Source organism: Lonchura striata, chromosome 18 (genome assembly GCF_050655825.1).
Source record: "Lonchura striata isolate lonStrDom1 chromosome 18, ASM5065582v1, whole genome shotgun sequence".
Lineage (NCBI taxonomy): Eukaryota > Metazoa > Chordata > Aves > Passeriformes > Estrildidae > Lonchura > Lonchura striata.
The window spans coordinates 4,912,791-4,929,083 of NC_140720.1; the positions used below are offsets into that span (position 1 = coordinate 4,912,791).

The window sequence follows — 16,293 nt, forward strand, 5'->3', positions numbered from 1 at the left end:
GCGCCCCCTGGCGGCGGCGGCGGGCGCGGCGGTCACGTGAGGCGCTCGGGGCCTGGTGCCGCTTCCCCCAGTCAGCGCGGAGCGGCCGAGGCGCAGGCGGGGAACAAGATGGCGGCCGGCGGCGATCCGGAGCGGGGCGCCGGCGATTCGCGTTGAGCCGCGGCCAGCTCGGCCCGGCCCCCCCCCCGCCCCGGCCCCGCGCCCTCCGCGGGGCGCGGAGCCTGCCCGTAGCCGCCTGTCCGGACTCCGAGCGCCCTCCCGAGCCGCCCTTCCCCTCCCTTCCCCCTCGGCCAGCGCCCAGCGATGCGGGGCCGGCGCGGCAGGCCGCCGAAGCAGCAGCAGCCGGCGGCGGCCGCCGCTCCGGCGAGCGCCCCGGCCCCGGCAGGCCCCATCGGCGGGCTGCGCTCCCGGCAGCGCGGCAGCAGCCGCGGCAGGTGGGCGGCCGCGGCCCAGGCGGAGACGGCGGGGCCCAAGCAGAAGGGAGCCGGCGCTGCCCAGGCCTCGTCGCCCGCCGCCGCCGCCTCGCCCAGGGGGGGCGGCAAGAGGAAGGCGGGCGGCGGCGGCGGCAGCACCCCCGGTGGGGGAGGCAGCGGCGGTAAGGGCAGGGGCAGGGCCGGGGCGGCAGGAGCAGGGGGAGGAGGAGGCGCAGGAGGCAGCTGCAACAGCCAAGGCAGGGCTGCCTCGTCCAGGAGGAGCATCAGCAAAGTGGTGTACGACGATCATGAGAGCGAGGAGGAGGAGGAGGAGGAGAGCATGGTGTCCGAGGAGGAGGAGGAGGAGGGAGACCCCGAGGATAACCAGGACTCCGAGGAGGAAGAGGAGGAGGAGATAATGGAGGAGGAGGACGACGACGACTCTGACTACCCCGAAGAGATGGAGGATGAAGACGATGCCAGTTATTGCACTGAGAGCAGCTTCAGGAGCCACAGCACCTACAGCAGCACCCCAGGTAGAGAGTCCGTGGGCGAACTCAAACAAGTCGAGGGCACCCCACATGCTCCCTCTAGGCTGGCAAATACGGTCCGCACTCCCGTGCGAGGATGTGAGGGATGCCCGCAAGCACTCCCAGGGAGAGGGGTATGCAGATAACCACTGGTAGCAACCCCGGGGACGCGGGGAGCATTGGAAGATGCTCACAAACGCGTGCACGGAGAGGAGCAGGGAGGGCGGGCGGCACTTGCTGCAACAAGGGGATGCTTTGCAAATATTCATGGAGAACCTGGTGACCGCAGAAATGCGCGATCCACCAGGACGTGTTGCAAACAATGTCAGAAGTGTTGTGGAGCATTCAGTTTAAATTTAAAAACGAGGGAAACGAGAGGCATGACTTGCAAAGAGGTCTTGTCAATTAAACACAGGAAAGGCTGGCTTGTGCTTGCAAATACAACTTGATGGTGAAAGGAAAGGAAGCACATGTAAGTTGAAGTGGCTTAAAAAACCAAAAAACTGTAAACACGGAGAATTTTCAGGCTCTTGAGGTCAGAGCTATAACTGGAGCCAGCATCTACTGGCTTTAAGACAAAAGTAGCTTTCCAAGGAGGGAAATGAGGTGCATTGTTCAAAATGGAGATTGCATTGTTATAGTTTGGGGAAAAGTGCACAGGGCCTCATTGCAAGGATGTAAACCTAGTCTGAGTTCAAAACAAAGATTAAAAGGTGGAGGTTGAGTCAGATGTCTTGCATTTAAATACTGCATTTATCTTAAGATATGGCAACCTTTAAAACTCATGTTGGGGTTAAAATTCATTAAATATAATTGTGATTTTTTTTTTTTGTTTTGTTTTGTTTTATTCTAGTAGAAAATTTGGGAAATTTTTAAGGCCTGCATTTCTGCTTGTCCTTAATTGGTTCATTCACGAAGCTTCAAAAATTCTTTTATTTAAACTTAACCACTTTGGATTTATTTGAACTCGTTCCAGAAAGGAATTCAAGCTTAGAATATTTTATTTTGTTATTATTTTCTTTCTTTCTTTCTTTTTTTTTTTTTTTTTTTAAGTCTCTGAACCAGGAGAGTAGTTCAACTTATAGGTAATTTGGGCTACAGGGTGGCAGACACTGCTGTTCCAGTATTTGGCCAGTTTGGAAGGGGGGAGGAACAGGTTGTTGGTGTGAATGCATTGCATTGTAATTAAAAAAGGAATGTAGTTCCGAGTAGTTGGCTGATGACTTTTTAAACGGGGGAAGTACTGGCTGCTAAATATGTCATTTGTTTTTATTTTGGTGAGTTAATGATATCAGTTCATTGTTTGACTTCATAATAGTACTTTAAAAAGCTCTGTATGTTTGTCTATATATTTTTTAAACTTATATCCATATGCTTCAGAACCTAAATGAATCAAAATAAGTACATACCTTACTAAATTTATTTAGAGATAAATTTTTGGATTATGTTAGTTTACCTGTTGCAGGAATGTCCTGCAATCAAATTGAAATTTTTTGCATAAACATTGAGATCTGGCTTCACAGAATGAAAAAAAGCTCTAAAATACTCTCTGACTTTTAACTCTCCATTTTCTTCTTAGCTGCGATAACTTTCATTTTTATTACTTTTTTGGGAATGCCTATGTCAGGGAAATAATATTTTTATGATTTTAACTGGCTAGGTCAGGATAATATTTTTTACATGAGCATCCATGTTTAAAATGAGTTCTGCAGAGAATGGGTGTATGCCATTTTTCAAATGTGCTGTGTTTTGGCAAATCAGAAGATAGCTCTCTGTGCATTGTTGTACAAGCATAGACAGGTTTTACATGGTATTTAGGTGTATCAGAAACCATTTTGATAATTTATATGTTTATTTCTCACTTGGTCAGGATGACTTCAGTTAACTTTCTTAAGAGAAGCGTAAGTGCAAGCATTTTTATCCTTAGGTGCTTTTGCTCTATACTGAGTTTTTGAGAGTTAAAACGTTTGTATTGTTATTTTGGCAATGAGCTGGTGCTTCTCATTAGTTCAGCGTTTGCCTAAAGGTCTCCCTCCTTCCCTTCCTCCCAGACACGCTCTTGCCCTTCTTCAAAGAAAGTTTTCATCCAGGCAGCTCAGTCCGTGCCTCTCGTGGACAAACACCTGCTCTGGCAGCGTGGCTGTGCAGGGTGGCACTGATGGAAATCTCGGGCTCGGCATAATCCAGCAGGAGATGCCGGCCTTCAGGGCAGCACTGACGGCAGGACAGGGTTGGTCTCTCATCAGGGTCTCGGTGTCTGTGGCCGGTGCACAGAGGAGGTCACAGCAGGCAGGGCTGGGGAGTTGTGTCTCCTCCAGGGGCTCCAGAGCTGCTGGACTTGGTGCACCCTGAGCCGGAGTTGGTCCTTAGCTGTGTTTAGATACAGGGGTTATTTCATATCCTTGTCTTGGAGCCAGGCAGAGTGTAACACAGTGACAGAGCTCCTGTGCTGAGCTGCAGGGCTCCAAGGAGCGTCTCCTCTCCTCCCTGGGCTTGAGCTGGCTCCTGACGGAATTGGCAGGTTTTTTTACCAGAAGAGATGATGAGCAATCCTTCTCCCCTTACCCTCCAGCCACTTCCAGGATGTACTTTTAAGGGCTGAAGAGTATTTTTGAGAGCTGGGTATTGAATAAGTGCCATCCCAGTCAAACTCTCCTGCCAACCAAGCTTTTACAGGTAAATTACATCCCACTTAAATGGGGGATGGACTTGCTACAGTTTTCTCTAACTTAGGTTGAACAATGAATTAAAAGATCCCAGAGCAATGTCTCTGGCCAAGAAGGCCTCAGGTTTTGTGCTCTGATGGGAAGCTTATGATTTATCTTGAACTTAGATAAAGGAGTACGTTCTACTATAATATGGTAGTAAATTAATATTATTGTAATACAAAATAATATTATTAAACTATTTAAAGAAACAGAATCATAGAAAAGAGAAAGAGCTTAATATACCACTTAGTCATGGTACAGTAAAAACATACTGTGTGAATAACAATTCTTTCTTTTTATTCTACTGGATATACTTTTGGTTGAGGGATTTTGTTTGTGTAATGTCCCTTCCCTCTTGTCCCTTTGCATCCCCAGAAGGTGGATGAACTGTTGGGAAAGGTATCCTGTATAACTTGTATCACTAAGCATTTTTGCTATCCCCTGTCCAATGTGAATTCTACTTGAGGATTGTCACTGTTGCATTATAGTTACTAAGTATTTTTCGTATGTTGCAGAATTTTAAGAGGCGGCTTTAATCAGGATGCCTAGAAGTCCTTCATTTTTTGTTTATTGATTTTTCTTCACCAGAAAACTAGTTTTAGGAAGAGCCATAGACCTAGATTTCAGCTGAGATCATCTGTCAAACAAACAAATAACACTGGAGTTGAGAGACAAAATATTTATCTTAAAATACAATAAATAATAGGATTTTGTTTGCCTGAGCATTTGCAGGGGCTGACCATTGCTTCTGATAACCAGTTACTTCACAGTGTGTTTTTATCTTCAGAGTGAAAGAATTTAGCTGGGAACCAGGTGCTGCATTTGGTGTGCCTGTAGTAATTTTTTGAACACGTTTTCATGCTCGTGAAGAATTGTCTAAGTGGAGACACTGAGATACAACATTAAGATATGCAGCCTCTTTTGTCTGCCGTGTGAGAAGATTTACCAGCCTACCAAACATCTTACCTGGGCTACCCTCTTCTCTAAATTAAACCTGGCATGCTCTTATTTTACCATTTAGCCATCTGCACTTTGATTTGTACTCTGGGCAGAAGGATCACTAATTGGTCATGCCAGTCTTGGAAAATGTAGCAGAGATTCTTAACAAAGAAATTGTGTAGAAGGCCAGAGGAGTAAATCTGGGGCTGATCCTGCTGCATTGACTTGTAAATTGGCAACTTAGCTGAAGTGAGCTTTGTCAGTCATCTCGGAAGCTCTGAGCAGCAAATACCTCGCCCTTATCAAAGTATGTGTGTTGTAAAGGATAGTGTGCTGCAGTGACTTTATTGAGCAAACTTTTTTTGTAGATCTGCAGTAAAATTCTGTAAGCATTCATTGTGTTGCATAGAACAGGTGTAAAGTGGATAAATGTGGATTTTAGTAGGCTGGGACTGGCTTTCAGGGCTCACTAACTTCTTAAATTATTTATCAGCTTATTAGTTATAAAAGTTTATCCTGAGTGTGTCCCAAGAAATTGTCTAACTGTTCCTGAGAATCATTTTGCATGCTACCTGTGGTTTTGTGGAGTTTTTTCCTTTGCTGGGTTCTAGGCACAAAGGGCTTGTGCCTCTGAGTCCTTCTCAGAGTGATCTCACCTGCAGCTTGTCTTGCATTTGCATTAGTTATCCAAATGTTAAAATGATTCCATAGAACGTGGGGGGGTTTGTATTCCTGCGTCCTGAGGGAGTGCTGCTGGCCATAAACTTGGGAAATTAAATTCTTAAAAGTAAAATCAGTCGAGAACCCTAGTTTGATTTAAAGTGTATGCTGACAGGTGTACAAACTGAAAAAGGAAGCAGCCAAAAGTTTTGGTTTCAAAAGAACATAAAGACCTACTTTTGTACAAGGCAAGGCAGGAGTCAAACTTTACTTTAGGAACACATGTGAGAATTTGTGTGATGTGAGTGCACTCAGGATCTAGTCTACTAAACAGTGATTTTTTAATTTGTGTTTCAACTTCCAAAGCTTTTTTGGTGCTTGGAATACCTCATTTGGAATGTTTGTTTTGTTTTTAAGTTTTATTTATGACTGGATTTTTCTTTTCTCAGGACTAAAATAAATTTGGGTTAGGTGTGATTACTGCGGAGTTATATTCAAATTGGAGCTGCACCTACAAGTAGTTACAAATGCATCTTATTCTTTTAGAAAATTTTTCTGGAAGAGACTCTTTGAGTGTGAATATTAGAAATATTTTCATGTTGGCATTTTTAAAAGGGAAGAAGGTGTTTTGTGAAAGTCAAAGCCTTTAATTTCAGCCCATCCCAAGAAAAATATTTAGATTTTTCTCTTTTGGCACTACTTTTCATAATATATTCTTATTTTTAGTTGAACTCATTCATTTTACTGCTGTTTTTTCTTTGGTGGAAGCTGAGCAAATGTTCTCCCAAGAGGTTGACTTTTAATTAAAGAACCAGTTTGGATATTGCTGTGGCAAACATGCAGCTCTATCCAGTTTCTGCATTCTGCTGTGAAAGGAAAGAAGGAACACCAAAAAAAGGTTCTCTTACGTGTTGTCATCAAGTGTTTTCTAGTTTTCTCAGTGATATCTAACAAAAACTCGTGTGTTGCAGTCCCATTTGAAACATGCCTGGTGCAAAGCAATAATATGGACAGCAAATGTGTGTTTATTAAAACCAAACCAAAATAGGAGGGTCTCAGTCTGAGGGCAGTAAAAAGGCAAAGTTTTCAGAAGGAAGGAGAATGTAGGAGAGGGCATCTTCTCTAAGGAGTGCTCGTGCTCCCAGGACATTGTATATAACTGGCTGCTGGTCTTTATGTTGAGAAGTTTTTGCAGTGACTCACAATCTGGAAAAGAAAACCAGCCCAGTTCTAGTTTACTAAAGATGGACTTTCATGTAAGAGTAGTGTGGTTTGACATGGCTTGTGGAACTTGAAGCCAAAATGTAAATCTTCTTTTGGGGAAAACGGGAAGTCTTTTCTGGGGTCAGTTAGTGGAATGTGACTGGAGCGGTGGGGGCTTGTTCTATATTTCCCCCACCCTGTGACAGGTTGCTGAAGTATCTGAAACTCCTTGGTCTCTTTTCTCTCCCCAATGCTCCTACCAAGCTTATCCTCTCCATGGCCGCTGTGAGCAGGAGCTCTGAGCTGGAGAGCCCAAGTGCTGAGGAATGATGAGGAAGAGAAAGTTCTGAGAGAAGAGAAATGAGACCAGTTGTGAACTTTCAAGTCAAGAGAGACTGGAACCAGTGTTTATTTTTTAGGTCAGACCAATGCAGCCACCACTCTGTCCCTGTTTAAACAAGACAGTGGTTCTGGCAGAATATTTGTAATACTTGTTCTGTAGGATGTCCATCCAACAGTCCAGTACCTGAAATATGTTGGGCTGAAAGGCTACATGTGCTGGAGGGGAGGGGTGTTTAACGTCAGTGAGACCAGGCAAAACTGGATTTTGGTGATTTTTGTGGTGAAGAACTTGCCATTTTTAAGAAGCTTGTGCTTGATAGAAATATAGTGCTCAGACACTCCAGGGGATCTGGATCCTGTCAATATTCCAGCTGTGGCAGCAGGAGGCTATTGGCAAATCAATTTTTTTCCACCAAATAAAGCTATGTAATTTGAGTGGTGTAGAAATGGACGTTTTCTGCCTTTGTACTGCCTCAAACTTGGAGGTGAAATTTGATTCAAAGACTTAGTTTCTGCATCTTAACTGTCTCAGAAGTATCTAATTTGCATATAGTAAAACTTGAGTATGTTTTGGGAAACTTCAGTGTGGGTAAATTGAGACTAAATTTCTTGAATTTAGAGTAGTTACATGAAAATTCAGTTTAAAGTCTGGTCAGTCAGGTGATGGTGCTTAAAGGAAAAGTAACCTGCCAGTGCACCTGCTCTGCAATCCTCTTGGTGGTTTTGGGGTTAAACAAAGTAGTACATACTGCAATTTCTATTTGAAACAAAAATTCTCCATGGGGGCCAAACCCTTGACAAGTGACAGCAAGTTAAAAAAAAAAAAAAAAAAAAAAAAAGTTGTCAAATCCTAGTATCTCTTAAATAATTTAAACTTCATTCTAGTTTGAAGTGACCAGAATTCTCTGTTGGGCTATGGGTTTTTGTGTCTGCCACTGAATGTCGAATTTAAATATTGGCTCACTTGCCTCATGAAAAAGAAGATTGTCTTTGAAATTGAAGAGCTTTACAATTGTATATGTTTATTGTAGGGAGACATTTGTCAATGTTTGAGGGATTTTTTTTTTTTTGTATGTTTATGAGACACAGTTGGGTAAACATGGACTGTGGTCTTCAAAAACCCTCACGCAGGCAGGAGGTGGAAGTGCTCCAAAGCAGGGTGAGCTGTGAGGGTTTCAGCACACTAAAAAACCAGCAGTGAAGAAAGGTTATCCACCCAACCAGTAAAATACCAACATTTCAGCTCAAAAAAGAGACTTGTAGCACCTTGACATCATTATATTTTTCATTGACCTGCACTTTTAATTTCAGTTGAGCAGCCACTTGCAATGCTTCAAGATTTATGAGCACCTTGGCAGAAAATGTCCATTTTTTTCACTGAAGATTATTAGATTGCTTGGGTTTGTTGGTTTGGACTTTTGAGGATTTTTTTTAAGGTGTCTGAGTGTTTCTTGAGATCACAGTTGATGTATTGGCCAGTAATACATTTAAGCACAAATTGCTGGGAATTTCTGAATATCCAAATCACAGTTTTTGACTCCTCTACTTCAAATTCTTTTCATCTCCAGTACAGAGAATATTAATAACAAATTGAAAGTGAAATTGGAAAGAAAAAAAGCCAGCATAGAAAGATTTTAAATGCTGTGCCATCAAGTAATTTGAGAAAAATACAGTTTCTTTCTAAAATATTCTGCATCTTTGAATACTTGCCTTTTTTAGCTCTGGAAACCAGTTTATATTTAGTTGAGAATTGTTCAGAGCAGTTCAGTGTCCAAAAAGAGAAATTATTTGAGCTCTTGAGCTGTGGTGTGTGGTTTGCAGTGTGGATGGGGAGCATTGAGGTGCACAATATCATAATGTGCTGCAACTGTGAGGCCTAAAAAATGAAGCACACATTTTATAATCCAGTCTGCTTTTCCTATTGTCTGTTTTATTATTGCTTTTGAAATTTCTGTTCTTTATACCAAAACAAACATGAAAATTCACAAATTGATTTAAGTAGGAGATGGAATGGTGTGACTAATGCAGCCACAGGGTTGTATGGTGCTTGCACCTAAGTACAATTCTTTATTATGCTATTATGACACATTTATATCCTGATAACACATTTCTTCTAGATCTGTAATAGTACCAATGTGCTTCCTTTGTAAGAGGAAGTGTTAGAGATTAACTTTTTCAGAACATATTAGGAATGCCTTGCTTTAAATTATTTTTTTTATGCCCCTATTAATTTCATGTGACAAATCTACAAGTGATTTAAAGTTGCACCAGCACATGTTTAGATTATATATTGGGAAATTTTGTTTTTCTGAAGGGTTGTAAAGCACTGGAACAGGCTGCTCAGGAAATTAGTGTAGGTCACTACCCCTGGAGGTGTTCTGAAATGTGTGGATGTGGCACTTGAGGACATGGTGGTGGGGCTGAGATGGTTGGGCTTGATCTTGAAGATGTTTCCAACATTAATGATTCTGTGATTCCATACCATGCTTATCTCATGGTAATGAGACATCAGGAAACTGGTGTTTGGAATCCATTTTTTTTTCCAGCACTAGACCTTCACTCTGGTTTATCTTTGTCTAAAAATTACTGGGGGGATTTGTCACTTCTCATTAGTTCAGGTAAAGCAGGGTTAACCGCCTTGCTGCTCATTTTCTTGAAGGATTGTTTAATGGCATTACTGTGTGGCAGACACATTTTTCTGCTACAGATGGAATCCTGGTTGATAGCTCTGCTGGCTTTTGTCATATTTGGACTCTGTGAGGGCCGTCAGTGATTTCAGAATATCTGTTCTGTGGTGGTGTCCTGCATGGCCAACTGGGACTGCAATGTTGAAGGAAGCTTCAGGACCCCAAAGTGGTTTCTTGTGTGAGCATGCCTTCTTTTGCTTTGGGGTCTTTTAATTAAATGGCTTATGTACATATGATTTGGATCATGTTGATAGAAAAGTTGAGTTTAATCTAGAGAACACTTGCTTTGTGCCTGGCTGTGAAACTCCTTTGTCTTTGTGTGTTTGCCATGATTAAACTTTTTCCATTTATTAGTGCAGAGGCATGTTGGAAGACAGTCATAGAAGCATTCCTTCACTTTCCACAGTCAGAACTCGAACTTGGAAAGTTATTTTTATCCACAGATGAGGTTGACTAGTTACTTCAGTAATGGAAACATCTTGCAGTTCATCTTCTATATTGTTTGGTGTGTAATTTGTTGTACCAGATTTCATTCTTTAACATGGGAAAGGGAGAACTGTGTCTGGTGCCTTCTTGCCATACCAGTCTAGGGGTTGATTTATTTTTCTGTAATCATTTGTTGTGCATCAATATATTTCTTAGCGGTGGCTTTTTTTTTTTTTTTTCCTGTGGTAACTTTTTTTCTCCCTTTTCAATTCATTAATATTTTAATGATGCTGTTTCAGGTTCAGCAGGATCTGCATTAGCAGGTTTTCTCCCACATTAGACTTATTTTCTGTATTTCTGGGAGTATTGAATGGAGTAGGATGGGTTGAACAAATGCCATAGAGAACCATTTCCATATAATGGTAACATCCAAGGTGTCTGGAACTTACTTTATCTCTTAATTTCCTTGAACCAGTTTTTGGGGAGGTCTGTTATGTGCAGAATTTGGTTAAGAAATTATGAATGAGAATCTTAAAATTCCAGACTATTAGTTGTGTCACTCTTCAGTGTCAGAACACACAAAGTTTAATACATGTCCCATTTTAAGGAAGTGTGTGTGGGAAATGGCTGCTATGGGTAGCTGCAGTTTTTATTTGGCTTTTCACCATGCATGAAGTGTCCTGCTGACACTTGTCCATGGACAATGGGTAATTTTGAAATTTAGTTGTTGACCAGAATCTTAGTATACTTAGTAAGAGGACTTAAAACCAGTTTTCATCTCAATTCTTGGATTAAACCTAGATGAATGGTTTATGAGATTTTCTCAACTTGTTTTTTTCTATAAAGGGAAATAAGCTTAATGAGTGCATCTAAAGCTTTTAACTGATAGCTGAGAAATAGTTGCATGTAGTTGGTTATTTCGATAGAAGATGAAATATTTCATCTGTCAGGTAGTGTCATTTAAAAAAACATTCCTCTTTTATTTTTCCTTCTGCTTGGCATCAAGGATAGTGGAATCCAAGGGAAGGAAGTGTAGCATCTTATCTGAATTGACATCTGAGACTGAATTAATTATGCTCAGTGTCTTTTCTTTTAGGTAGTAAAACAGCTCTTTGGATCAGCTTTTATTGGTAAACTTTGTCCTTCTGTAATATTACTTCCTCATTCTGTGGATATGGCTCCTGTTTTATTGAAGCATGAGAGTGGGTTGGAGGGGTGTGTGTTTGTTTTGAGAAATTGAGAATTTTTGAAATATATTTGTAAAACATCACATTTACCTTCTGGCATTGGTTTGTAGGTAGTCATGAGAAACATTCTAGTTAGAAAGAAGTGGGCAACACACTTTAGGTTCTCTTTTGTTTTTAATTTGGTTGAAACTGATGTCGTATGATATCTGCTTGGAATGAACTTTCCTGGATGCCCTTGCTGGAGTGGAGAATAACTGACAATCACTTAATACTAAATACCTGTTTGGAGCTTGATGTTTCAGGTTTAAACTAGTCATGTTGGATAAAAGTGAGAAAAAAATATTTTTTGGCTGCAGGAAATGTCATTTTTTTAAAGTAACTTAAACAATTACACTTCTAGATTTAATTTTAAAGCTTCAGTGGATGTATGTTGTATGGGAAATGCAATTCCTGTATGTGTCTAAAGCAAAGCTTCAGTTATCTTGTGTTTTATTTTCATACTGTTAGTTAAAATATAAGATGATTAGCTGAATTAACACATTTATGTAACTGTGAAGCTTGTGAAGCCTCAATTTGCATTAGTTCAGAATGTTAACACAGTGATTAATGATAGATGTTCAAACATGTTGACCTGTGAACAGCAAAATTCTTACTGTTGTTTCTTATTCCAGGTAGGAGAAGACAGAGAGCACATCGTCCTCGTTCTCCAATATTGGAAGAAAAAGATATCCCACCCTTGGAGTTTCCTAAATCCTCAGAGGACTTAATGGTGCCTAGTGAGCACATAATGAATGTTATTGCCATCTATGAGGTACTAAGGAACTTTGGCACTGTTTTGCGCCTCTCTCCTTTTCGTTTTGAGGACTTCTGTGCTGCTCTGGTAAGTCAAGAGCAGTGCACACTTATGGCAGAGATGCATATAGTGCTGTTAAAAGCAGTTTTACGTGAAGAAGACACTTCAAATACTACCTTTGGACCTGCTGACCTCAAAGATAGCGTTAATTCCACTTTGTATTTCATAGATGGAATGACGTGGCCAGAGGTTCTGCGGGTATATTGTGAGAGTGACAAGGAATACCATCATGTTCTTCCTTACCAAGAGACAGAGGACTATCCTTATGGACCAGTAGAGAATAAAATCAAAGTTCTGCAGTTCTTAGTGGATCAGTTTCTTACCACAAACATTGCACGTGAGGAGTTAATGTCAGAAGGTGTTATTCAGTATGATGATCATTGTAGGGTTTGTCACAAACTTGGGGATTTGCTTTGCTGTGAGACTTGCTCGGCCGTGTACCACTTGGAGTGTGTGAAACCCCCCCTGGAGGAGGTGCCCGAAGACGAGTGGCAGTGCGAGGTCTGCGTGGCACATAAGGTGCCTGGAGTGACTGACTGTGTGGCTGAAATCCAAAAAAACAAACCGTACATCCGACACGAACCTATTGGATACGACAGGCACAGGCGGAAATACTGGTTCCTGAACAGGAGAATCATCATGTAAGTGAGCTAATCACTGCATAGTTTCTGAACAATAATATCATGGTTTTAATACATCATTTAAATATTTAAATTGCTGTTACCATCTTAAAATTCTTCTTCCTTTAGATAAAGCTGTTGTTTGCTGTTTTGTAAGGAGATTACTAAAGACCATGTAAATAATCCATATTTATCCAAAATTACTATTCTTATAATCTATGCATAAAAAGGACATAAAAACAGGACCTCAGGCTTAATAGTAATGTGCCTAAAACACATGGATGTGAGGCAAAGAAAGGGAATACTAATGAAAACTCCCCAGTTTCTTGTAGAAATTACTGAAAAGAAGTTTGATTCTTTTTATGATTATATGGTGTCTAGGAGACCACTTGTGGTCTGTCACCTGCTTAAGCAGTGTTTTGCTGCCAGGTTCTGGTACCAGTTTTATGCTCTGCCTTTGAAGCTGAAACTTTCAGAGGTGCTCAAAGGAATTCATTGTTCCTAGAAATGCAGAAAATGTTGCATTGAAAGTTGTTCTGTAGTGCAGAGAAAGTCACCGTAGAAAATCATGCCTGTCTTCAAGGGAGGTACTGTGTGTGTTTCACACAATTTCTTGTTACTGGTTGGTCTCAAGATAAAATGTACCTCAAAATATTAATAGGAATCAAACCTTTGCTAGTGAGGACATTGTGCCCCGGATTTTACCTGAAAAGTTGAATCTGAAATTAATTTTTCACAGGAAAATGGCTGCAGATTGGTTTTCTCATAAAAGACTGTTCTTATCTAATTGTTCTCATAGTGGAGGAGAAACAATATTTAAGTAAGATCAATGCTATTGTTAAATTAGGAGAAATAGAGGTTTTAGCAGAGCTTCAAAACACAGAAACACAATTTTCCTTTCAGTGTTACAGAGAAAATAAACCACAGCTGGGTACCTTAACATAATTTCATACAAAGCAGGTTACAGTGAATGTTAAGATAGTAGCCAGTGTGTTTAAAAGGGACTGTGAGGTCTGCTGATGGTGTTACATCTTGCAAAGAAGACACTTCTAAGGGCTCATGGTATTCCTTTAAAATGTGGGGCTGTTTCTCTGGAGTATTGTCAGCTGATGCTTTAAGTATTAATTATCTCTGCTCTGTTTCCTGTGCTCTTCTTTCATATTCTTAAAAAAGGAGTCCATGTTTGATCTTTTTTAGTTTCTCTGTGTTATAAATGTCACAGTAATGCCAAGTAACCTTTCAAAGGATGCAGGGAATCTTTTATACTCTTCTTTTTTGCTATATATATGCTGCATGTTTATACTCCACAGTAAGGGTGGATCATTGAGGTGGTTCACCAGGATGTGATGAGCACCTGAAGCTGCTGATATCCCAATTATTCCATCGCTTCATACAGAATTTCCTACCTTTTGTTTTCAGAAAATGTGTTGAAATTTTGATTTTCACAAAGAGCCTGGTTGTAAAGGACACGTAACTGGGATTATTTTTGCTCTAGTTACTTGTGCTTTAATAATTTAGGGTTACCTCTGCCTTGGTTTTGTATCTTCCCCCACAAACTCTTGAGGAAAAAGTTATTCTAAAGATGGTTTTATCTTCACTGCTCTCCTGTACTGGCAGAGGTCTGGGAATTAACATTAAAAAATTCACATAACTGAGGATTTTGAGATAAATGAGCAGACTTTGTTTCCTCCCTGTATGTAGGCAGATAGGTAATTATTTTTAACCAAACTTGATCTGTGAAACAATGTTTTTTTTTCCCAGTGAAGTGGAGTATTTGATGTTCAGAAGGTTTTGATACAGGCAATACTTCAACATACTTCAAACTAAAATGAATCATGCAGGTGTTTCGTGATCCTTTGAAATCTGCACGTGTGAGAGTTGTTTCTTTCTAGCACATTGGTAGTAATTTTAACTGCATTTAGAAGAGACATCTTCAGAAGTTAAATGTATTGAATTTTTAAAAAACAATATTTTGTATTGCTTTTAGGTGTTCTGTGGGCAAATTGTATCATAAGGGGGCAAAAGTAGTGCACAATTTAATTCCAGGGAAATGCAACTTTAATAACTCACATAGACATTAAACTCTGTACTTTCATTTTTCAAATTCAATAAGCATGCTGTATTGCAAACCCAACTTTTTGCATATATTTACTTATTTATTTATATATACACACTGAACAGGATCAAACCACACCTGATATCTTGGATAACTGAAGGGTAACTTAAGGGATAAGTGCCAAATGCTAAAACCTGAGATTCATGAAATTATATTATCATATCAACTTTATTAAAAGGAATAGAGTATATTCCCCAATGCCATGTGATCAAATGTATCAGAGGAAACTAATAGATCTAAAAATAATCTGCACAAATACCAATTTGAAATTCTGCCCAGGAGGATTAGAGAACTGAAATCCTAAATTTTTTGTGGTTTTGTTTCTCAAAAGGGTTTTCAGAGCTTTTTACTTCTTCTCCCCTCTCCCCCCTTAAATGTCATAAATCCAACCTACTGCTGGTTTTCCTACCTTTTAAAGGGTTTTGTAGGTTTGTTCCCTGATACTTTTATTTCCATCACTTGCCTGTTTTAAGCCCATCATTGTGTGTTTGTTTCTATTTTCCACCTCTTCTGTTTCACAGAGATGGAAAAATGGACACTGAAGGAGTCTCCTCATGAACAAATATCAATAAGATTAAAACAAAAAACAGGCCAAGAGCAAATTAATTCTTGATGTTTTTGTTTCAAGCTGTTTACAAATTAAGGATAATGCTTCTGGGTCAATTGCATTTGTTTTACTTGTGAAGATTATTTTGCAAGTTATTAACTCAGGAAATTTGGGACTTTGACTTGCATTGTCCTTCTAAACTGCTGCAGTGTTTTAACAAGTATATCATCATAGAAATACTGAGATGCTTTGGATTTAGCAATTATCTGCAAAAGAAGATAATGAAACACTCTTCGGCTTTCATTTTGATAGCAGAAATAGGACACACATTGTTATTCCTGAGTTGTATGGATCTTCCTCAACAGACAAAAGCAGTTTCAGCTTTTTTTCTGAAAGATTTGTCATGCTGTTTATGTTCTTAGAGAGTCCTCCTCTATTTTCTCCAGTTAATTAACAAGGGTTTGGGTCTTCATTTGAATAGATTGCTTTAAACATTTTCCTGAATTCTTCAGTTTCCAACTTTATCATAATGGAATTTAGGATGTATCTGCGACTACTACTAGTACTAAATATTTTGATATCACCTTACTTGAAAGTTTTAATTATCTTCTAGGTCACTTTTATCAGTTTTTAAACTTGTCTCTGCAGCCTGCCAGTGAATAGTTCCTGGCAGCCAAGGAGGCTGAAAGAGGTAGGAAATAGTCATGTGATTCTTTTCTCCCTCACATATTGTGTGTGACTCAGCTGAGTCCCCCTGTCCAGCACCAAGCTGGCAAATCTGTCTGGACTGGCCGAGAAAAATGTTGGGAACTGGTCCTTGTGCAGCCTTGGATATTTCCATCTTTTTATGACAGCCCCTCTGATCTCTTCAGAGGATAAAAGTTGTGTCCCTTTAGTAAACACAAGAAGATGTTAAGGGAAAGTTAGTTGGAATTATATAATCGTTAATTTAAGTCTTATCTAAGTTGGCCAAAATGGATTGCATGGAATGATTCCTGCTGTGTACTCCAAGTCTTCCCCTGGCACACATCTGAATCTTGGAAAGAAGTCTGGCCAGAGATG

At 40.3% G+C, this 16,293-nt stretch overlaps 1 protein-coding gene across 10 annotated transcripts in view; it reads left to right on the plus strand.

Annotated features, from left to right (window-relative positions):
* Positions 1 to 288: 288 nt before the first annotated feature.
* The window catches only part of BPTF (bromodomain PHD finger transcription factor), a 51,767-nt gene continuing 35,762 nt past the window's right edge, over positions 289 to 16,293 (plus strand). For all 10 annotated transcript variants that reach the window (XM_085556686.1, XM_021537125.4, XM_021537116.4 and 7 more), the window contains exons 1-2: positions 289 to 949; positions 11,767 to 12,589. In XM_085556686.1, coding sequence (XP_085412812.1) covers positions 304 to 949; positions 11,767 to 12,589 — 1,469 coding nt within the window. In that variant the 5' untranslated portion in view covers positions 289 to 303. The remainder of the gene's footprint in view (positions 950 to 11,766; positions 12,590 to 16,293) is intronic.